Genomic DNA, 23,277 nt, shown 5'->3' with positions numbered 1-23,277 from the left:
AGGTCTGTCATTGTCACTTCCCTACTCAATAACTCCAGTGGCTTCCTATGCCCTCTTAAGATCAAATACAAAATGCTGTGTTTGGCATTCAAAGCCCTTCATAACCTGGCCCCCTCCCACCTTTCCATTCTTCTCCCACCTTACTCTCCAATAGGATATTCTTCCACCCAGTGACACTGGGCTCCTGGCTGTTTCATGAACAAGATACTCTATCTCTTGTCTCTGGAAGTTCTCTCTGGCTGTCCTTCATACCTAGAATGTTGTCCCTCCTCCACTCTAACTAGTGACCTCCTTGGTTTCCTTTAGGTCCCAACTAAAATCCTACCTTCTACAGAAAGCCTTCCCCTTCCCCTCTTAATTTCAGTGCCTTCCTGCTGTTAATTATTTACAATTTATCCCATAGAGCATGCTTTGTTTGCATGTTGTCTCCCCTCTTAGACTGCAAGCTCCCCAAGGGCAATGGCTGTCTTTTTTTTGTACCCCCAGCCATTAGCACAGTGCCTGGCACATGTTGTTGCTGTCCAGTCGTGTCTCGTTCTTCTTGGCAAAGATACTGGAGTGGTTTGCCATTTCCTTCTCCAGGTACATTCTACAGATGAGGAAACTGAAGCAGCGTCAAGTGACTTGCCCTGGATCACACAGCTAGTGAGTGTCTGAGTCCACATTCCAACTCAAGAAGATGAGTCTTCCTGATTTCCCGGCGCTTTAACCATTGCACCAGCTAGCTGGCATATAGTAGGCGCTAAACAAAGTGTTATAGATTGTTTTATAGCTAAAGACTAGCAGAGCACGAAGTCTTAGGCGGTGGAATACTAGAGCCGGCACCCAACAATGGGCGAGATGTCACGTGGCTCCAGCCCAAAAGAAACTACATTTCCCAGAAGGGCTTTCGAGTAGCCCCAGGTTTGGCAACGATTCTTCCGAGGAGGTCCGAGTTCGATAGGCTGTTCGGTGAAAGTGAGAGGGGCCACCCAGCGGCGCGGCCTGTTTCCGGCGAGGCGGCTGAGGCGGAGCGGAAGTCGGAGGTGCCTTTTGGGCTCTCGGAAGAGGGAAGCGACATGTCGGCGGCGTTTAAAAAGGCAGCGAAGTCCCGGCAGCGGGAGCACCGGGAACGAAGCCAGGTATGAACCCCTCCCTCCCTCCCTCCCTCCCTCCCTGCGGCTTCGCGGGTTTCCAACCCCGCCGTGACTCGGTCGCGCGGACCCGGCTTTTTTCACAGGGCGCTCAGCCTGGCGCGTGCGCACATCTTGGGCCGGCTCGTCGTCGGCGTTCCCGCCCCCTCATTTGCATACCACGCTCTCTGGGCTCCTACCTCGTGGAACCATCAAATGTCAATTTCTAGGGGCCGAGAGGCACAAGCTCCAGGCTCCAGAAGCTTGAGTTCTGGAGAGGGCTAGCAGGAGCTTATTTACGCTTTGCATAGAAGTAGTGGCAGAGTTAGGATCAGAACCAGGACTTGGACCCAGATTCCCTAACTTTCAGGCCAGGGCTACGTTCAACGAGTTTTTATTATGTTGCATTTATTCTGTGGGTAGAAAGGTGGCCTGGGAGTCAGGGAGACCTGAGTTCAAGCCCCACCTGTTACACAAGTTGGCTGTGTGGCCCCAGGCAGGTTATTCACAGTGCCTCATGCATCTCTAATGCTTGAAAGTTTTAGAGAAGGTGCCTAGTAGCATCTGTAGAGGTAGTTTCTTCATCTGTGAGTCCCATTTTACGCGTGAGGAAACTGAGATGGGGGAAGATAAATGAACTGCTCAAGATCACACAGTTCATAAAATGGATTAGCTAGGAGTCAAATCCAGGCCCTCTGATTATAGGTCCAGAGTTCTTTCCTCCGTCTGGTGTTCAAAGCCTGTCATAACGTACTTCCCTCCCACTTTTCCAGGCTTCATGCACCTTATTTCCCGGACATCCCAGTGACACCGGCCTTGGGCTGTTCGATGAACAAGACATCATCTTTCAGCTCTGGCCGTTTTCTCTGACTGTCCTCCAAGCCTGAAATGCTCTCCCCTCCTCATCTCCACCTACTGCCTTCGGTGGCTTCCTTTAAGTGCCAACCAAAACCTCCTCTATGGGAAGCCTTTCCCAATCCCTCTTAATTCTGTTGCCGCCTTTCTGTTATTTCCTAGGTAGCCTGTATATAATTTGTACATGTTTGTTTGCTTGTTGTTGCCTCCATTAGATTTTGAATTCTGAGGGCAGAGACTGCTTCTTTTTAGATCCCCAGCCCTTAGCTCAGTGCCTAGCACGTGGTAGGGCCTTAATAAATGTTTACTGACTGGCTGATTTAACACTGTAATCACTTTGCTAGGGTGGTGTAGTATGAGAGTCTTCTATTGTTAGTTAGGAGACCCGAGTTCTGTCATCCTTTCTGTTATCCACAAGCATTTCTTTTTCTTTCTTTCTTTCTTTTTTTTTTTTGCTTTTTTGGTGAGGCAATTGGGGTTAAGTGACTTGCCCAAGGTCACACAGCTAGTTAAGTGTCAAGTGTCTGAGGCCAGATTTGAACTCAGGTCCACCAGACTCCCAAGGCTGGAGCTCTATGCACTGTGCCACCTAGCTGCCCCATCCACAAGCATTTCTTAAGCTCTTAGTTATGTGCTAAACTGAGGGGATAAAAAGAAAAGGCAAAAAACAATCCATGCCTTCAAGGAGCTCATATTCGAATAGAGGAAACTACATGCAAAAAACTATGTATATCTAAGTTATATACAGAGTAAATTGGAGATGATTAGTAGGGGAGGTTTCTAGCATTAAGTGGTACCAGGAGAGGGTTCTTGCTGAAAGCAGGATTTAGCAGAGACTTGAAGGAAGCCAGGGAAGCCAAGAGGTGGAGGTGAGGAGGGAGAGAATTCTGGGCATAGGGGACAGCCAGTGAAAATGCTGAGAAATGGCAGGGTTGGAAGCTGGATTGTCAAGTGTTAAAAGAACTCCAAGGAGGCCAGGATTACTGGATTGTAGAGTAAGTGAGGGGGTGGGGGGCAAAGCATAAGAAGCCTGGAAAAGTAGGAAGGGGCCAGCTGATGAAGATCTTTAAATGCCAGGTGGATTGGATACTGGGGGTAATAGGGATCATCCTATAGTTTCTTTGGGCAAGGCTAGGCTGTGCCCCGAAGTGACTTGCTTTGAGCAAGCAATTGGTTCATAGGAGTTAGAGCTTTTAGAGGTCAACTAGTTCAGTCCCCTTATTTTACAGATGATGAAATCTGGGCCTCGAGAGGTTAAGTGACTTTTCCAAGGTTACATGACTTGACATCTGGTGTTCTTTCCAGAGTAGGCTGCTAATACTCTCTGAGCCTCAGTTTCATCATTTGTAAAATGAGGAGATTGGACAAGATGTTCTGCAAGGACCCTTCCAGCTCTCACGTTCTGTGGTTACAGAGTTCACTTCATGGATGATAGGGAGCTGTTGAAGAGGAGTGATATAATAAATGTGCTTAATTCTCTCCCACCCCCCATTCTTCTGATTGATACACGTCTTCCAAGAACAGATCCTGACTCCTGAACCCCTTGTTGATGGATACTTTTCCCCCTGCATTCTCCCCAACTTCCACTCTTCCCACTACATTTTTCCTTTAATTTATTATATAAATCTTTTGTTCTTATGTCACATTTATTGCCTACTATGTTCCTCCCTGCTCTGCCTAGCAAGCTTTCTCTTTTAATAGATTAAAAAAAAAACCATTCAGGAAGTTAAGTGACTCACGGACCTATCTCTGACACCGAATGCAGTATTGTAGACCCGAAAGCCCCTACTTCACCATCAAAAGAGAATTGTCTCTGGGCCAAGTGTGGTCATTCTAATGACCACTGTCAGTTTCACTTGATCGTTCCTTTCATTAACATTGCTTTAGTCAGTGTATATGTTGTTTTCATGGTTCTGCTGACTTCATTCTTCTTGAGTTCACATTAGTCTTTCATGTTTCTCTGTTTCATTTTTGTTGTTTTTTTTTCCAGTGCAGTAAATATTCCACCACATTAATGTGTCACTATTTACTTAGTTGTTCTCCAGTACACTGGATATCTAGTATTTTGACAAACTTAATCTTCTGTAGATGGAATAAAGACTATATCTTGCACATATAAATATTACTGTTTTTCAAATGTTTGTAGATGCTCTTGTGATGAATAGAATATAATTTCATTTAAAAGCAATATTGATTTCATAGAGGTTTTTGTCATATTTTTCTTTATTAATGGTTATTTGGTACATTCACCATCATGTGGGGATAAATTATATTTTTTGACATTTTAAAGGTTTCTTATACTTGAAAAAGTTGGGAACCATTTGGATAGGGAATTTTTAAAGTCCTTTCCTACTCTAAATGCTCAGACCAGATGGTTATGAAGTATGTGACCATAGAGGAGGAACCTACAGGGAAAAAGTCATGGATTTACCAAAGATACTCTTGTTTGAAAGGATGACAAAAAACGATGAACCACCTCGTAAATGTGCAGTATATTAGTAGACTTCTAATTGTTAGATCGCTCCATAAAAATTGGAGGCCTAGCCGAGCAACCCCTCGTATGATGTCAGAGTAACAGATACACGCTCAGCCACCCCAATTCCATCCTTGTAGCCTCCCGACCAGGGGTATTCTCCTTCAGGTAGAAAGCTTTCCCTCCCTTCCCTAAGATTTGCTGGGACACTGGACATACACATTGTGTTCCCTCTGCTTGATTTTCTACAAACTCTTGGATCCAGTTCACATTAATTTTAGTTCTGCTGGCAACTGCTCACATGGTGCACAGTCATTGTTGCCTCCCTCTGTCCTTAATTGGTTAGAAAGCCTGCTGTGGCCAAGCTTTTAAACTTACTGGCGCCCAACTCGATGTATCTTGTCCTCTGGCAGAGGATAGGTATGGAGGAAACGAGGAGGGAGGGAAGCTGGGGCACAGGGACAGCTCCAAGGACATGGATTTACTTGTCTCTTCAGAGGGGCTGGTGGCAGTCAAATGGGAGCTTTATTGGGTGTGTGGTGTGCTGGGGAAACCAAACGCCATGTTTTTGTCTTCTAGCCTGGCTTTCGAAAACATCTGGGCTTTCTGGAAAAGAAGAAAGATTATAAACTTCGTGCCAAGTGAGTTGATTCTTCTGTTCAAGCTGCTGCAAATAACATGATAGTCTTGAAGCACTGTGACAAAATTGCTTGAGTTCCAGAAGGGGATTGTTTCCTGCCATTGATGAAGTAGCCAAACCTTTGGCAGCCCCTCAGACGCTTTTCCGTGGCCCCAAACTGGTCTGTTAGTTTAGGCATAGTAATATTTGTAGCAGCTCCAGTTGCAACGTAATTTTTCATTCCATTTTGTTCCAGATTCGTTTCCTCAAAGTGACTTTGTTTGTGATGGTCTTGATATTTGAGCCAAAAAGCAGGATTTTTTCCTCTCCAGTCCTTGAAATGCCAGATAGCATCTCAGTATCCAGTTGTTCCAACTCTTACATCCCCATGAGGTGTGGATGGGAGAGTTTGTGAACCAGATGTGAAAGCTGGGGTCATAGTGACTGCCCTCCCCTTCCACCCTTACCCCTAAGATAATGAATCCTTGATAGCACAGTTAGCGCCATTGTTCTTGTCGGATGCTTGCTGTGACCTTTCTTGGTCATTCCATATGATGGCCCAGGTCTTCCTTGTATCTCCAGTACAGAATGGGAGGAGCATTTTACAGAATTTTGAAGGCCCATCAGTTCCCGAAGGAGGTGGGTAGGCCCTGGTGCTAAATCAGGGACCCAGAAGACTCATTCTCTCCTGGTGCTGTATGACTTTCATTGAGACACAATGTCTCTGACACTTGGTTTCCCCAGCTGTAAAATGGGCATGATAGTATCTGCCTTATCCACACTTGCTGTCTTTGTCACTCCAGAATTATGTTCTTTCCATCTGTGACCCCATCTGGCATCCAGACCCCCCTTCAGATGCCTAGTTTCTCACTTTGTGTGGCTCTTAGCTTCTTGAATGACAGGAACGTTGCTAAACTGAAGGAAGCCAGGTAGCCCAGGTTGGGTATGACAGGCTGGGAGAGAGGGGGGTCAGACAATAACTGATATATGGATAACTCTTGACCTTTGACAGTCCTTTACACGCACCACCTGACTGACCCTTAGAGCTACCCTAGAAATAAGCAGCGCTGTTGTTATTCCCACTGTACAGATGAAGAAGCCAAGGTCCAGAGAAGTTAAATGACTTAGCCAAGATTCCGTGGCAAGTAAGTGGCCAGGCTGGGATTTGGACCTTGGTCTTCTTACTAACAATCCATGGCTTCTGTGACATAGGTCGTACTTTGATTTGATGAGGAGAAATGAACTGGATCTTTCATTTGCAAGAGAGATGTTGACAGTTGCTGAATTGCTTTGGGCCTACAGTGAACTGTGGGTTTCGTTGTCCGTGAACTTTCAGATCCCTGTCCAGGCTGCCTGTTGGGATTGATCTGGTCTGAGGAAGTCATTTAGTAAACACAGTTTAGTAAAAACATGTGGGGATGTGTTTTTCAGTGACTACCACAAGAAACAGGAGCATCTCAGAGCCCTTCGGAAGAAGGCCCTGGAAAAAAATCCTGATGAGTTTTATTTTAAGATGACTCGGGTTCAACTCCAGGTCAGTGTCTGATTGACCCAGAAGTATTCACTGAGTATTTGCCATTGTGGGAGGGGAGGGCAGAGAGGTAAGGCTAACCCTGGTCTAATCTCCAGTTTACCTATCATCAGATGTATGTCCAACAGGCAAGCTTTTGGGGGCTGGGTATGAATCATTTTATATTAGTGGTTGCTCTGGAAGAGAACGTATATAAATGGCAAAATGAGTTTGTGCCACATACACTTAGTGCAGGAAGAGGGGCAGGAGGGGATAAGCCTAGATAGCTTCATAAGTAAAAAAAGACTTGGAGGTCCTAGTGGATCTCAGACCCAGTATGATTCAATAGTGGGACATGGCCCTTGAATAAGGTAATGCACTTTTTGCCAGAGTCACTACAAGACGGCTTTTGTCCAGAATCAGAGCAGTGATGGTCTGGCTGTCCTCTGCCCACATCTGAGGTATTTTATCTAGCTGTGGGTGCCACATTTTAGGAGGGACAAGTTGAAGTCCTTCTAGAGGAGGATAACCAGGATGGTAAAGGGTCTCAAAACCCTATCAGATGAGGACAATTTGTGAAGTAAAGAAGACTTTGTGGGGAGTGATTGTTTTCTTAAATTATCTAAAGGGATGTTAATGTTGAAAAAGGATCAGACTTACCCAACGTGACCCTCGAGGGTGGAACTAGGGTTAATGGGGACCTTTAGAAGATGGCAGTTGGAGGGGGCGGGCATCCTGCACAGTGCAGGTGGAGCTGAGCTGTCTGTGAGGGGAGCAGCCTCCTTTAGAGAGGCCCGGGCCACCTGCGGGACACCTTAACTACTCCTCGGGTGATTAACTCAGTGGGTGGTTGAACCGGCTTTTAGGACGGGGTCCACGTGGTCAAGCAGCCTAAGGACGAGGTGACCGATGAGCAGCTGAAGGTGATGAAGGCTCAGGACATCAAATATGTGGAGATGAAGAGGGTGGCAGAAGCCAAGGTACTATGGGGAGCGTTCTCTCCTGATGTTTCCCTCTTGTTAAAATGGGGTCCTGCATGGGCTTGTGGGCCTCAGTTCCTTTCTGGGAGAGTGTGACGTCATTGAAGGATGATCCCCAGCCGAGCTGGGTCTTCGGTGGGCAGAAGCTTGCCCAGGTGCAGTCTCGGCACCCTCGAGTGCACCTCTTCTTTGCTTGTTGGGGATGTGGGCTGGGGCGGGGGGAGGCGGGAAAGGGTAGCCTTTGAGACTTGTGGGCTGAGACCCTAGAGTCCAGGCCCATGTGCCCTTGACTATCTGTAGAAAATCGAACGCCTGAAATCGGAGCTCCACCTGCTGGAGGCCTCGGGAAAGCAGAAGAACAAGCACGTCTTCTTCTTTGATACCAAAAAGGAAGGTATGGGGCTCCCTGAGGACGGGGGGCTTGGGTGAGGGCGGGGGTTGGCAGCTGCTACGGGCGCTCACTCAGGAAGCTCTCCCTCTCTGCGCTTCAGTTAAAGAGTTTGATATTGCCACTCACCTGCAGACGGCCCCTGAGCTAGTGAAGAGGGTCTATAACCGGCCGAGGATAGAGACTTTGAAGAAAGAAACCGTGAAGGGCGTGACGAAGCGGAGCCAGATCGAGGTGCTTTTTGCCTCAGTTCTTTCCTTTCAGCCTCACGGGGGGTGGGAGGACTTTTTGTTTCCTTTTTGCCACCTTGTGTAACAAAGGTACTTGTTGTAAACTCTTCTGTTTGGCTATACAGATTTCTGAGACTGGAAACTGGCTCATGATCTGGTTTGTTTGGAGACTTTGGTGGTCTTCTTGATTCATTGACGATGGTAGTTTTGTGGTGTCTAGAGTCAGGAAGTCCTAAGTTCAGATCTAGTCTCAGATACTTACTAGCTGTGTGACCCTGAGCAAGTCACTGAACCTCTGTCCACCTCAGTTTCCTAATCTATAAAATGGGGATAATAACCAGAATCTACATCTAGGGTTGTTGTAAGGATAAAAATGAGATTTAAAAAAAAAGTCTTTTAAATGAGATATTTATACAGCACTTCACAAACCTTAAAGTGCTATGCAGATGCTAGTGATTATTATTTTGGTGCTAAAGATGTGATTGGGTAGAGCTACTAATGCAGGTTTGGACCAGCTGGACTTGTAGACCCTCAGTTTTTTGATTTTGTTTTTTTAAAATAGAATTTTAGTGCTGGAAGGCATTTTAGTTATTAATCCAACTCCCTCATTGTACAAATGAAGAAACTGAGCTATAGAGAGGGGAAGTTATTTCTGTCAGTTCACATAGCTAGTAAGGGGCAGAGCCAGAAGAAAAAGCCAGGTCTTCTGACTTTTAATCCAGGGGTCAGGGTTCTTTTTTGTTGTAAAACTAATCAGACTAATTGTAGGTGTAGAGAGTCGGATTTGGAGTCAGATCTTAATTCATATCATGTCTCAGATATTTATTAGTTGTGTGACCCTGGGCAAGTCACTTAGCCTCTATTTGCCTCAGTTTCCTTATCTGTAAAGTGAGGTTAATAATAGCACCCTAACTCACAGGGTTGTTGTGAGAATCTAATGAGATAACATAAGTAAAATGCTTGCAGACCTCAAAGTATTATATACATTGGGGCTTCTCGGTGGCGCTATCATGCACAGAGAACTGGGCCTGGAGTCAGGAAGACTCATCTTCCTGAGTTCAGATATAGGCTCAGACACTTACCAGCTGTGTGACCCTGGGCAAGTCACTTAACCCTGTTTGCCTCAGTTTCCTCATCTGTAAAATGTTCTGTAGAAGGAAATGGCAAACCACTCCAGTGTCTTTGCTGAGAAAACCCCAGATGGAGTCATGAAGAATCAGATAGCACTGAAAAATGACTGAAGAACAAAAATTTGTTATTTTTATAAATAATAACAAATGAGATTATTGGTAAATTTGAGTACAGTCAAGGGATCATTCTTCCTCTATTGGTTCAAGACATATCACAAATGGTAAAAATGTTTAAAATGTATAAGTGAATATATTGAGGGACTAGGTAATCTCTGGGATTCCTTTCATCAGTAACATTCTCTGATCCTATGGGAGAGGATTGAAGGATAAAACACTTGGACTATTTTGGTCTGAGGCCTTGTATTTAGCAGTGATTATGTATTTCCCCATGGCCCCACCCCTTCAAGTTTTTTGGTTATAAATAATAATTCACATTTCTAGAGTAGCAGTTGACAAGATGCTTCCATGCCCACCATCTTCCTCGATCCCTACAACAGTGCTTGGAGGTGGTCTTTCTCCCTTACTTTTTGGATAAGGAGATTGAAGCTCAGGGAGATTGTCATTTGTTTGGGTCACTCACAAAGCTCAGATATTGTACAGTTGGTGCCAGAGCCTGGGTCTTCTCACTCTCCACCATGAAGCCCACCTCGCCTCAATGACGAATTTCTGTTGGGTTTTCCCTTGTGACTCTCTTCCATGATTGTGATTGGGTTTATGAAACATGATGCTTGGTTTCTCAGAGAATTGAAATCTCAGTTCTGACTGATTCATTGAAAAAAAAAATTTGTGAGTTTCAAGCAGACAGCTGTTCTGTTGTGATTTGAATCATTTACACAGCATCAGCTTTGCCTCCAATGTTTAATTCACAGCAGTTTCCTCTAGCTCAGAGGCAGCTAAACTTGCTTTAGTAATATAAATACCCCTAATTAGTTTGAATATATTGGGCAATCCCATAAATTTGACAGTGTGTGCAATAAAGTGAAAACAAAAGCTGTCTGAAACCGCTGTTGGGAGACTGTGGCCTAGTTGGTGAATTGTCTTCTCAGGTCCAAGAATATTCCCTCTACATACACAGCAGTTGGAGCAGCCAGGCTGGTTTTCTGGCATTACTCTCTTTGTGAAATAGTTTTGGTAATAGTTAAGTGTGTCGTTGACCTTTCCTGAGTATTACATGCTGGTCCCCCAAGAGATCACTGTCTATCGCTACCTGGTTGCATTGCTTTGCCCTAGTGGATGGGGAGGAGTGGAGAGAGGTAGGGTGCTGGGGCGTGCCCTGCTTCCCTTGTTTTAGCTAGCAGTGTTTGTCCCTTGTGATCGGGGCTGTTTGGGGTGTTCTGCTCAAGGTGGATGGACTGGAAGAGAATAGCCTCTTCGCTCCTGTTACTGTAGAGCTAAACATTGGTGGAGCTTTGGCCCCACGTTAGGTAGTGACCGTGTCTCTGAAAAGGAGGGATCAGCAGGGAGAGGCTTCAGAATGTGGGCAGGGCCATTTCTTTTTTTTCCTGAAGTTTTTTTCAGCATCTCATAGAGTGCCTACAAAAGGACCAGGCCATACTTTGCCAGCCCCTTCTGTTGGCCTCGAGATGTTCAGATCCCAGACAGACAATGGAAGCGGTTGGGGGGAGGAGAGGGAGAGGGAGGTTGGAGTTAGGAGGTTCTGAGTTTGGATTTCGTCTCTCCTGCTTCCATGCTCTGTGACCTTGTACAAAGTCACTTCTGTCGGTCTGAGTTTCCTGCATAACAGGGCTAATTATCAGTTACCTCATAGGGTTGCTGCCCTCGGTAATGATGCCCTTGGTAAACAGAAACGATCTACAAAAGAGTGCTGTGATTACTGGAGGTTCCAAATAAGTGCAGTTCCCAAAAGTCAAAGCAATTCATCCATTGCCTCGTAGCGAGGCCCTCGTGGAGTCATGAAAAGAGCTTGTTTAAGCCTTGGCCTATCTGGCCTCCCATTGGGCTCCGAAACATTTCTTAGTGACTTTTACTCCATTTGTTTGTTTTGCTGAAAATACTTGTATGTTTTTCTCTTACAGAAGCTAGCTAGAGAGAGGAAAAGGCAATACAGCCTCCTGAAGCAACGTATCGAGAGGGAGAAGGAATTGTTTGTTATTGCACAGAAAATCCAAACACGAAAAGATCTTCTGGTGAGTAGAGAAAAGCCTCAGGCCTTCGTTTCTTTTAAAGGTCTTAACTGAGACTGGATTTCATCTGTGTGTAAATCAGGCGTGGTGAAAATGTCTGCTCCTTAGGGGCACAGTTTGAGCCAATGTCTGTTACTCTGGGAGTGTTGAAATGTTCCTTGATTAAGAAGGTAATAAGGGGGTTATTAGTCAGTGCTTTGGAACAGCATAGGGTAGGAACGGGCAGCATTTGAACTTTATAGCTTATGAATAGCTCTCTGTAACATTTAAACAGGTTAACAAAACAGTGAGTGCCACTCACTGGTGTTTAAAAATAGACGATATTGTGTAGTTAAATAGCAGAGCTGAAGAGTCTAAGATGACACTTCCATGTTATTATCATCTATCTACTAAATGTCAGACTCTTTAGATACTCATAGACTTTTAGTTCTTTCACATAAATAGCCTATTCATTTGTTTCTCTGTTTTTGAGACCTTCTTCTTCAAACCCCCCCCCCCAATTGTACTAATTTTTTCCCTCTGTTTTGCAGGATAAAACCCCCAGAGTGAAGGTGAAGAATGAAACAGTCAACTCCCCAGCTATTTACAAATTTAAAAGTCAACGAAAACGTTAAATTCTTGTTGTCCAAGTCTGGTCATTCTTTAGGCACAAGAAGTCTGTTTTACTAATAACTTGTGATTCTGTCCAACAGGGTTTTCCTCCCTGTGGCTACAATATGGACGAACAAAATAAGTTCGGGTTTAGATGCACCTTTCTGCCTCCTCAGAAGAGATGAGACAGCTTTCTGAGGAGGTTTTTATTTTTTTAATCACCTTGGGCTAGAGTATGGGCTGGGGTCCCATGAAGGCAGAGGTCCAGGAACACCTTTCCCCTTGCTCAGGCAGCTGAAATCAGAACAGACTTGGCTGCTTGCCCCTGCCCTGTGCGCTAGTGGAGTTCCCATGATTCAGAGGCCACAAATGGCTTGGCATGGCCCTCTCACCCTGGGGACACAGGCCGCCCCCCCCCTCCAGAATCACACCTGCCTCTTGTGCCCTTGTAGGGATTGTGGGCTTGCTGGAGGCCTGACAGGACTGAGCATGCTTAGAGCAGATGGTTGGGGGGAGGGGAGAGTGCTCAGGGAGGCTTGCTCACACTGCACCAGTGCCCTGGAGGGGGAACAGCTGTGGGTGGATTTTAATGATTTTTTTTCCCATTGCTATCATTATTAACACTTAACAAGTGCCCATGATTGCCAGCCTCGGTACAGAACCGAGTGTGAGGTAGCCTCTTTCTGCAAGGGTCACCTAATAGGATTGAGGCACAGCCTTGAAAAGAGAAGGGAATGTATAAAGGTCAGAGAAACTCATGGAAGCTAACTAGCTTCTGGAGGGAAGTGTTGCCTAGTGGGAACACCGCAGCTCCCTCTATAAGGTGGCATTGAGTGTGGATAACAGTGTATCGCCTTTGCATATGTAAAGCCACATAAATGCTGGCTGTTACCGTTATCATCATTATTACCGAAGAAAGGCAGGAGCAACCTGAGGCCGTCCTCTCTCACATCCCACCTCAGGCAGGGCCTGGTGCTGCCCTTTGTGCCCCCTGCCCCTTGTCCTACTTCTCAGGTTCTTTTAGGTGGACATTCATTACTAGGTATGGCTGGGTGCCGTGGCCACTTAATCAGGTAAGGGGCAGCTTGGTGCAGCGAATAGCCCTCAATTAGCAGTAAAGAGCAAGGCAGGTTACATTGGCCAAGTCATTTCCCAGTTGGTGGCCCGGGTTTCTCCTGCATGGAGACCTATCTTGGGGGTTTGGAATTCTGTGCTTTGAAGATGCACTGTGAAGCTGTGACTGGAGCACATTTGGAATACCTGTTTCGCAGAGCCCGTCCTGGGCTATGGAGAGTTTATAAAGGTCTGAAAGGGGCTCTTGTGGAGCTCCATGTTGGGACACCTCCTGGGGTCCCATCAGGCGCCCTTTCCTGCAATCGCCCGTCTCGGCCAGAGACCCGATGAGCCTTAGCTGACCCTGGTCCTTCTCATTCTCGGTGGAAAGTTCAATACCTGTTGGATACTTTCAAGGCTGTTCTGCTGAGTTGGCTGTATTTGAAGGAAGTGTGAGGCCATGTTCTTTAGAGTGCACCCCTCTGGGGCCAGGGGAGGGGAAGATTCCAGATGGGTCACATCTCTAGTCTGTTGGGGGTTGGGTTTCTCTGAAGCAGGGCCCATTTCTAGCAGCAGGACCAGCGGGTGATTGCTTAGAGCATGATGAAGTCTTTTGTGCTGGAGTGGCGCTTCATGGTCACCCCATCATCTAGTCTCACACATACGTCGGCCCCTTGGAAAGAACAGAGCCAGACCTGGGGGTCCCTCTCTTGGATAGATCAGCCTCTCATTTCCAGAGAGATGACCTCAGGGCTTAGCTGGGCTAAGGTACCTTAGTCATCTCTCTCCCCTGCAGAGGGGGCAGGAGCAGGGGAGGAAGCCTCATTTACTGGCTCTGCTGCTGGGCTGGGCAGGGAGGTGACAGGCCCAGCAGGTGGCACTGCTGTCCCTTTCCTGCAGCGTCTACTGGCTTGTGTGAGCCTGCCCTTCTGTGCATAGTAGGCACTCAATATGTTTTGTTAAAAGTATTTGGAATGTATTAATTTTTATGTGTTGTCTGGGGCTGCTTTCCTCAGGGTGCTCCCCAAGTTCGTGGTCAAGGAGGGTCCCAGGGGAGCTTAGCTGCTGCAACTCAAATTGGGGGAAATTCTGGGAATCTCCCCTCTATGAGAGGCTCCCCAACAACTCAGCAGGCTCTCTCCCACCTTCCCCCTCCCTCCTCCCCCTTCTCCCTTCGACCCTTTTCCCTCCCTCCTCCCCATTAGGTCAGGGCCTGGCTCCCTGGTGATGGTGGCAATGTCACACTGCACTTGCCTCGTCATAATTAACATCTAGCTGCTCCATCCTCTGCTTCCAGGAGTACATTGTGCAAGCAAAGCTGTGTGCCCCCCAGCCAGAGAGAGATGGGGTGCTCTGCTTGTGTAGGCCAGTGGGGCCTGGGCCTGTTGGGACATGAAATGGTTAGAGGAGTAGGTGTGCGTCTCCCGGTTGCCTGTCTCCTTCCCTCTCCACAAATGCCGGCCCTGGGATCTATGCTGGGGTGGGGGTTTGGGGGCCAAGGGGCGTGCCCCACTGCAGCCTTCGGGTGGAGGAGCTGTGGGCAGAGCAGAATTGCACAGTGGAGGCTGAGCCAGTACAGGTTTCTTGGGCTTGTGCAGCTGCCTCTCGGGTCAGAGGGTGCTCCCCCTCCAACTCATCAGGTCTTGGGGCCTCCCTGCTGAGAATGGTCCCACCCAGCTCCCCAGAGGCCTGGGGGAGGTGAGCAAATGCAGTGAGGAGTTTCCCATGGAGGGGAGAAGCAATGGGAGGTGGAGCGGGAAAGGGCTTCTATTTTCTTCTCCTTGGCCCCATTGCTCCATAATCCTGGGGTTAAAAGGGATTTGTGGAGGTCATGCGGTCCATTCTGCTGCCTTCGGGCAGGGCCACACCTAAAGTGCTTTGGTCCCATGGGAGTGTCCCCCCATTCTTTTTTTAAATATATATATATATATATATATATATTGGCTAGGCGAGGGGGTTAAGTGACTTGCCTAGGGTCACACAGCTAGTAAGTGTTATGTGTCTGAGGCCGGATTTGAACTCAGGTCCTCCTGAATCCAGGGCCGGTGCTCTATCCACTGCACCACCTAGCTGCCCCTCCCCCCATTCTTAAAGAGGATGTGCCGGGACCCCCTTGTATTCCCTGTTCCTGGGTCTAATCCAAGTACCAGGCCCAAGAAGTTCCGTCCTTCCTACCCTGGTTTAAACCTAGTCTTTTCCCATTGGTCCTTTCAGCATCCAGGGATGTCTGTTTTTCTCCATCTGAAGGGGCCTCGAGTGGGCAGCTCTGTGTGGCTCCTTAAAGTAGGGAATACTTTTGGACTGAATAGGATGAAGACAAAGATTGAGTATTTTAGGGACTTGAGGCATTGTCCCTGAATACAGATATATTTTTGGGCTACTAAGTCTGCAGAAGGTGGGTGGGGAGGCATCCCTGCTCCTCCCCTTCCTGGCATCTGTCACCCATGACCCAGGTTGGCTCATGAAGGTTTGTGAAACTGATGGACCAGAGACAGGCCTGCAGTTCCACCGGCCCTACAGCCAGTCTGACTCATTTACTGTTTCCCCCTCTTTAGCCCAGCAAAGGCTTCTCGTTGAGGGACAAATGAGGGGAGGGATTGGTTTCAAGTTTCATGTTTTCATGTAACTGGGTGGGAAAAACCCCAACCTCTCTAAAGTGGAAAAAACCCCACCCCAAATTCAAAAACACAATGACCCCTAAAACATCCAGCTTCCTTGGCAGAAACATCACTTGGCCAAACTAGGGAAACTTCTCTCATCACCTCCTTTTATCTGGACAGTAACTCAGCTGGCCCCACCACAGAACATGGTGGGAGCAAGCCTCTGGGTGTGAAGTTGATGACAGTGTTTCTCTTCTACCTCCTTCCTCCCCTTGCAACTCCCCCTATCTGGTGGGCCATCACTCTCCAGACCCCTTGAACCAGACCCCTACTCTGACAGCTCAAGTGGGAGACTATTTTGCCTAAAGACAGAACGTCTTCAAGTCTCTCAGCTGTCTGAGCTCAAGGCTCAACACCCAGCCAGGCATTTGATGATGCCATCAAAGGGTGAGGGCCAAGGGAGAGAAGAGTCAGGGTATCCTTGCTAAAAACAGGGGAACATCCCTCTGGTGGACAGAGGGGCTCTAAAGTAAAGGAGGGCTCAGGGATCTTGTCACCCAGGGGTAGGAGCCAGAGAGAGCTGGCTTTTCCTCATGCTGTTGCCTAACTCCTCTTTGATTCCTCTTTCCCCTCCCCGACCAATGGATCACCAGGTGGCATGTGGAGATCAGGGCACAAGTATCAGGATTGGCTCTGAGCAAATCTTGCCCTCCTCTGCTAATGAGAAAGCCATGTGATATATATAGGGAAAGGCTAACTGGATCTGGGGTTAGAGGAGCTGAGTTCAGAATCTGATACCCAGAACTGCCAATTCATCAGCTGTGTGACTTCACCTCCTCTCCCTTCCTCTTGCAGGCCTGCCTCAGTTTCCTTGGATTAAATGCTTCTCTGTGACATCATCAGAGTGCAGAGGGCTGAGAGAGGCAGGAACCAAGGGCCAGGAGCTGGTTGACCCTACCCAGTATTACCTCGAGGCATAGCCTCTTCTATTGCGCTGCACAGAGTGCAGAGAGCGGCTAAGCCGTGGGACCCCACCTTTTGGCCTGGCATCCTGCAGGTGCTCTGATGAGAGCATCTGATGCCAGGCCTTTTCCATTACTAATGGGCCTCCTGGGTCAGGATGCGGGGTGGACTGTAGGGCTGCCCGTTGCTTCTGTGGATGAGTTGTCGAGAGAGCCGATTTCCCCCTCGTGCAGGCTCTTGGCTTCTGCTCGTGCTGCCAGCATAAAGAGTCTGGGACCACTCCCTTGCCTGCCAGACCACCCCGTACTGGAGCCCCGGCACCGAGGTGCTCTCTGCCCCGACCTGGGCAGCAGCTCCTCCTCTCCGAGGACATGCATGCCGGCTTATTATGCGTTCCTGTTCCCTCACTTGCTCGCTCAGGCAGGCGGCGGCCTTCATTAGCGGAGGAGCTGGGGTCTGTTTTGGCTGCCTCATCAGCATCAGTGAACTGCGTCCCTGCGAGATTTGATACAATTTAATTAACCTAATTAAAAGCTCTGATTGCAGAGATGATTGGGGTAGCGCCAGCAGCGACTGCATATTTATAATGAGCTGCAAGGTGTGGGCCCGAAGCCAAACGCCACGCATCCCTAATGAGCCGGGGAGCGGGAGCGCCAACGTTTATTTTTGGCAACAATGCCCAGTTCCTCTGTCAGGGAGGCAGAGAGACCCAGGGAGCAAAGACAGACTTGCCCAGCATACTCCCTCCCCTCTGCCTTTCACTTTGGCTCTCCCCGCCCTGCAAGGTGGAAGCGGGCACGCATGCCTGCCAAACACGCTTGTACATGTGTGCCCCCCTACGCCCACATGTGTATCAACCCAGTCATTACCCAAGTCTCCCAGCGTGCTGGACTTATAGCTATACCTCCTGTAGGGAGTGGAGAAAGGGAGAGCTGGGACCCTGCCCCTTTCTGCTCCACTCTGCTCCTTCTGGGAGCGGAATCATGGTGCTGGGTTGGCGGCGGCGGTGGCGGCGGTAGGGGTGGGAGGGGGAGGAGGATTAAGCTCTTCCAGTCAGTTGAACTGGAGAACACTTTCCCAAGTCCTGGCATCAGGATCCGACCCGAGGGGCCAGACTCCCCAATTTATAGTTCTTTTAGTCGTGGTCATCCCGGGCTGTCTTCATCACACCTCTCCTCCTTCCACTCCTGCCCCCATCCCCACACCCAACCCCCACACTGCTCTTGTCAGTATGAATTCTTTGACCAATAGGGCTGAGACGGAGAGACCCCGAGCTCGAGAGAGGTGGGGAGAATTCCAATGAGACCTTGGGAACTGTAATTCCCCTGTTCACTGAGAAGCAGAGACCTCCTTATCCGTTCTTCGTCCTCTGATGCCTTTTCGTAGAGATGAGGGCCAGCTCCTTGTGGCTTGGACCCCCCTCTCGGCTGTTCTGCCAGTGCAGCCCTTGGTTTTTCTGACTCAGCGTTTCAAATGTAAATCACAACCTAATAATAACGAAAAGTGAGAGAACTGGGGGGAGGCAGCGAAGGGGACAGTGGGAGATGGGGACAGGACCAAGATGCAGATGGGTGAAAGATGCAAAGTGAGTTAGGAGGGAGAAATAAGGTAGAAGAAACAGGGCCAGGGCTTTGGGAATCACCTTTCTGAATGTTTAGGAGAGAAAAAGGCGAGCAATTCATACTCCCACCTCCCACCGGCTGAGCCCTTCCTCATTTGGCCCTTCATGTTTGCGGTGTAATGGGCTAATACCACACCCTCTCCACCTGCCAACTTTTGGAAGCTATGCGTTGGTCCCCTGCCTAGGCTCCGGATTTAATCTTTCTGTCACTTCCCCTGGCAGCCCTAAGTTCCTCCTTCCGTCTCTGAAGCCCTCCAGAAGTGCCCAGGTCCCTGCCCCCTCCCCCAAGCTCAAATGCTCTTATTACTTTGATTCTCTATTTCTTTATCCCCCAACTCCCTTACCTCTCCCCACCCACTCCCACCTCCCACCATGTAGAGGGTGTGGCCAGTGCAAACTCCACCAAAACCTGGCTTCCTTTGGGGTTTGGGACTCCCTGGTTTTAAGAAGAATAAATGCAACTTTTGTGAGGAAGGCAAGAACCCCCATCCTGACTCATGTTGACAAAAATGAATACCCCATCTAGATGCTAGGGATTTATACATTCGAAATATTCATTCATCTACCAACATCTTTTAATCATTTGTGATACAATTAGGAAATGTGGGGTGCAGTGGGGTGGGGAGATAGTAGCTTCTCACAAATAGTCTGGAACTAGGAAGACCACAAGGGCAACTTTTTGTACAAGCACATTCCTTCTGCCTGGCATCCCAAGGTCCCTTTTCCTTTCCTCCACTTATGTCCACCCTATCTGGGGCAACTCAATGGGCCTAGTTGGGGCCAGCCAGCCTGTGGGAGGGCTAACCACACACCAGGACCTGTGGGCAGGACATGTATGTCCAATGACTTTAAATGCCCTCCCTGGGTCGGAGCCTCAATGGAGCCTGTGTTCTGGACCAGGCTGGCGGCCAGTGCTCTGGGCTTCCTGGGCTGACCCCCACCACTGACAGGCATGGTGACGCAGAGAGGCCCTAAGCTCCTCCTCTGTTCCCTCAGATCACTTGGAGGAATGAGCAGAGAGAGGTAAGATATGAGATGCCATTATATGTGTTCAGCTGCTCCCTGATGGGGGCATCTCATTCCAAGGATTCTTAGTGGCCTCATGTATATTCCCTGCCCTCCCAGCCACCCCCTCAGGCCCTGATCTTGCCCTCTCTCAGATGCTGGGGGATTCAATCTTTTCCAGAATGTGATGGGAAAGCAGGAGAGAACTTCATCTTATTTTCCAGAGAGACCAGAGTAGGGCTCACCCTAAAAGCTACTACTCTCAATGCTGAGGTTGGGAGCCAGGTGCCTGCTGGACTGACAGCTGCAGGTCAATGTAGTAGGAAGGTCAGACCGCCTGGACAGGACCTTGTGGAAAGGACTGAGCAGAGTGGGTAAGTGGGCGTTGGGGCCTGGGTGAACTCAGCACACAATAATGTTTTGATGGAACCTCACATGGTGAGGCCCTGCAATGGACAGCACGTGGCTGGCTGGGTACCACATGCTGACCTTTGGTTACTGGCTTGAGAAGAAAGGGGTATGAATGGAGTAGGCAGTCAGCTCACCCACTCTGTGGGCCAAGGGGTCTTGGACCATGCAGCTGTGGGGGCTACCCCCACCCTAGCAATTGTCCTGGGAATTTTCGGAGCCTGCCCTGTCCCTGGGTCACTTCCCTTTCTAGTCTCTCCTCTCACTGTCTCTTGTTCACACTCCTCCCTGAGTTGCTGCCCCATTTATTCTTCGTTTTCTCTCTATGCTTGTTTCCCTATCTCTCCTTTCTATTCTTGACTTGACTTCTTGACTTCTCTCTCCCTGGTTCTTTCTGTCCTCTCTTTCTCCTCTCAGCCTCTCATCTTTCTCCTAGTCTCTCTCTTCTCAGCCTCCCCTGTCTCTTTTCCTGTCTTTTTCTCTCTCATTTCAGCCTCTCACATCTCTTTTCCTATCTCATTCTCTCCCTTCTTCTAAGTCTTTCTCCTAAGTCTCACTATCTCTTGGTCCTTTACATAGTGTCTCTGCTCTCTAAGCATCTCTTCTTTCCCCTCCCCCCCTCCCCTCCCCTCCCCTCCTCTTCTCTCCTCTCCTCTCCTCTCCTCTCCTCTCCTCTCCTCTCCTCTGGCTAGGATTGGAATAGGTGCATAAGTCTGGAAATATGTGTGTTACATGCATACACATATATACACACATACACACGTGCATATATGGGAAGTGTGTTCATGCCTGTGTGTGATAGTGGCGAGATAGGTTCTATGGATGACTGAGAAAGGCCCTAGCTTCCTATTTGAAGTTTAGACCTGAGATTGGGGTTAGAGTTAGGGAGGAAAAGGTTGGATAGTGCAGTCTTTGTCCCTGGCTCTGGGCCAGTAGCTCCCCCCGCTCCCTTCCCAACCTCTCCTTTCTCTGGCACAGAGCCAGAGCATTGCATTCAGAAGGAAAAAGGAAGAATTTTCGGGGTGTATAATTATTGTAATCAATTGAATTAACTAAAAATTATCATCCCGGGTGAGGAGTGTGGCCTCCCCCACCTCACCACTGTACAAACATACATATGGAGACTGACATGGATATACACATGCAGGGACCCAGTTTCACATTGCTCTGTTTTTAAAGGGCTTTGGGGTTCATATGCTGGGTAGGAGATGCTGAGAGATGGGGAAATGGAGGCCAAGCCTCTTCCCCTCATGTCCAAGGCCATTCATTAGGTTGGGGGGGGGGGTCACTGGGTCTTTCTCTGCTTTAGGGACTAACTACGAGCTTGAAGTAGCTGTAACAGACAGCATACTCCTGTTTTCTATTTCTAAGCTGTCTCTCTTGTCCCCAGTTAGCATCACTGAGGCATGTGGTTGGGAGGGAGCATTTCTAAATAACTATCTATCTTTTCTACCCGCCCCCAGCCCCCACCTCCTCCCCTCATGCCCTTTTTATACTCAAAGACCTGTTCAACCCTCTGTTATTGGCCCTCCTAATCCTCAATCCAGCTCTCTGAATCCTTAAGGAAAAGAAGGTCTGAAGCTGGGCCTGCGTGGTCAGAACCTGGAGGGACCTAACCCTGGGCGGAGGAGACTGAACCCAGCAAGGGGCTTGGACTCAGTCTGAGGGCTGTCACTTTCTTGGTCTGGGCTTCTGGGGATAGGGGTAGGGTAGGGGTTGTCTCCTGTTTCCAGAGCTGGTGTTTGTGAGGTAAATGAGAGTACATCTGTGGCTATATGTATGGGTAAATGTGTGTATATATGTGTGTGTGTGAATTAGGGGGTGTAGGTTCTGAGGCCTTTACTACCTTTTGATGAAGTGGTCAGTTTGTTGTCTGATCCCCCAGCCCCACAGTGGGGGTAGAATATCTACTGCCCATCCCCACCCTCCAACCCCCCACTTTCACTGAGCAAGAGCATCGTACATCATGGAGGGGCTGGGGCTTCATGATACATTGCCCTAATACGTCGCTATGGCAACCCCACTCTAATCCTGTATTATTCTAATGTGGTTACCCCCCCCCCACTCCCCACTATGATGGACGACTTGGGTCTCTGAGCTGAACGTCACCTCCCCTTCCTCTGAGGCCCTTCCCCCCACTTCTGTCAGGGTCAGGCTAGCTCTGCAGACCTCCCCAGGTGCCCCAGGGATGGGAGCAGACATCCAGGTAGAATGGGCTTGGGTGGATACAGTCTCTATCCCAAATAAAATTCTTGCCTCCAGCCTGGTTTCTTTAGCTGTGGTCCACTTTCTTCTAGGCTTCGTAACAGGCTCTTTTATGGAGCTAGGTGACTCAGGAAGAGCTAATCCATCCATCCCTCCTCACCTACACTATCCCTCCCTCTCTTACTTCCTCCTTCATGCAGCCATCCTTTCTCTACTATCTCTCCTCCCTTCTTCCCACCCCTCTCTATATATTCTTCTTTCTTTCCACTCATATTCTTCCCTCCATCCATCTCTCCTTCCAGTCCTCCTTTCCTCCGCATATTCTGCTTCACCTCCTTCCATGCATACCTTTCCCCTTCATCCTTCCACCCATTCCTCCTCCTTTCATTTATTCTTCCCTCTCTCACTCCTTTCTTTTTTCATTCTCACCACCCATCTCTCCTGTCATCCTTTTCTCTATATCACTCTCTAACTCCTTTTATCCATCCCTTCCTGCCTTTCATCCCTCTCAAGGGACAGGGATAGAGAGGAGGAAAACTCCGGACTCTCTTGCTTCTAGCCCTTGCCCTCTTGCCTGCCTGTGTTCCTGGAGCATGTCTGTGGCCCAGGCAGCATGGCATTGACCCATCCTTCCCCACACTAGTCCAGGGAGGCCAACAGGGCCTGGGGAGCCCCTGTGGCAAGAGACAATGGCCCAGAGAGCCGGGCATTCTTGCTGCAGGCCACCACAGGCCCCCATTGTGCCCCCTCATGCTGCCCCACCCTGATGCCCAGGCCAACCATCTACCACACTCCCCCGGGGGCCACAGAAGGGGAACTCATGGGGCAATTGGAGGGCAGTTGTGGCCAGCCTCGGGCGATGGTGGGGCTGGGAGGGGGACTAAGAGCTGTTTGTGTCCTAGCGGGTGGGGCTAGGGTGTGAGAGGCGGGAGGAGACTTAGGTGCTTGCCAAGCCCTGTCAGCTCCTGGGCCTTCCCTCCCTCACCCTGCCTCAATCCCTCTGGGGTGTGGGTTGTTTAGAGAGACTTCATTGTGTAGCCAACAGCCGCCCACCCCTGCTGCTGGGATGCCAGAGATGGGGAGGGTGATGGGGGCCTGGGGGTAGTAGGGGTGTAGGGGACTGAGTGGGGTTGGTTCTGTAGGAAACTTTGTTCCCAACTCTTCCCACTCCATTCTTCACAGGCTGTCAGATTCAATTTCCTTAGGCATGCGTGGATCTGTATACGACTCAGCCCTGCTCAAATCCCTTCAGTGACTCGCAATGGCTGCTTCTAGGTAAGGTCTGTTCTGGGACAAGTGCAATTTGGCCTGGAAGGCCCTCCACAACCTGAGACCGCTCTCTCTTTCTAGCCCTTTTACATCCTCTTGCTTGTCATAGCCTCCAAACTCA

At 48.8% G+C, this 23,277-nt stretch overlaps 1 protein-coding gene across 1 annotated transcript; it reads left to right on the top strand.

Annotated features, from left to right (window-relative positions):
• Window positions 1-971: 971 nt before the first annotated feature.
• Window positions 972-12,056, top strand: UTP11 (UTP11 small subunit processome component). The gene is made up of 8 exons (XM_027864620.1): window positions 972-1,121; window positions 5,020-5,081; window positions 6,491-6,593; window positions 7,436-7,549; window positions 7,850-7,943; window positions 8,041-8,171; window positions 11,334-11,444; window positions 11,972-12,056. The coding sequence occupies exons 1-8, from the start codon at window positions 1,059-1,061 to the stop codon at window positions 12,053-12,055; spliced, it is 762 nt and encodes a 253-aa protein (XP_027720421.1). The 5' UTR covers window positions 972-1,058; the 3' UTR covers window position 12,056.
• Window positions 12,057-23,277: the final 11,221 nt, after the last annotated feature.

This window comes from Vombatus ursinus, unplaced genomic scaffold, assembly GCF_900497805.2.
Source record: "Vombatus ursinus unplaced genomic scaffold, bare-nosed wombat genome assembly UNPS02014775.1, whole genome shotgun sequence".
NCBI classification, from domain to species: Eukaryota; Metazoa; Chordata; class Mammalia; order Diprotodontia; family Vombatidae; genus Vombatus; species Vombatus ursinus.
This window is presented reverse-complemented; position numbering and strand designations above follow the sequence as displayed.

What these genes read in the sequence shown, in the direction of transcription:
- UTP11 (XM_027864620.1), top strand. Translation starts at nt 1,059, where the DNA reads ATGTCGGCGGCGTTTAAAAAGGCAGCGAAGTCCCGGCAGCGGGAGCAC. An exon ending in GATTATAAACTTCGTGCCAA is followed by an intron (nt 5,082 to 6,490) that starts GTGAGTTGATTC and finishes TGTGTTTTTCAG; the next exon opens with TGACTACCACAAGAAACAGG. An exon ending in TGACTCGGGTTCAACTCCAG is followed by an intron (nt 6,594 to 7,435) that starts GTCAGTGTCTGA and finishes ACCGGCTTTTAG; the next exon opens with GACGGGGTCCACGTGGTCAA.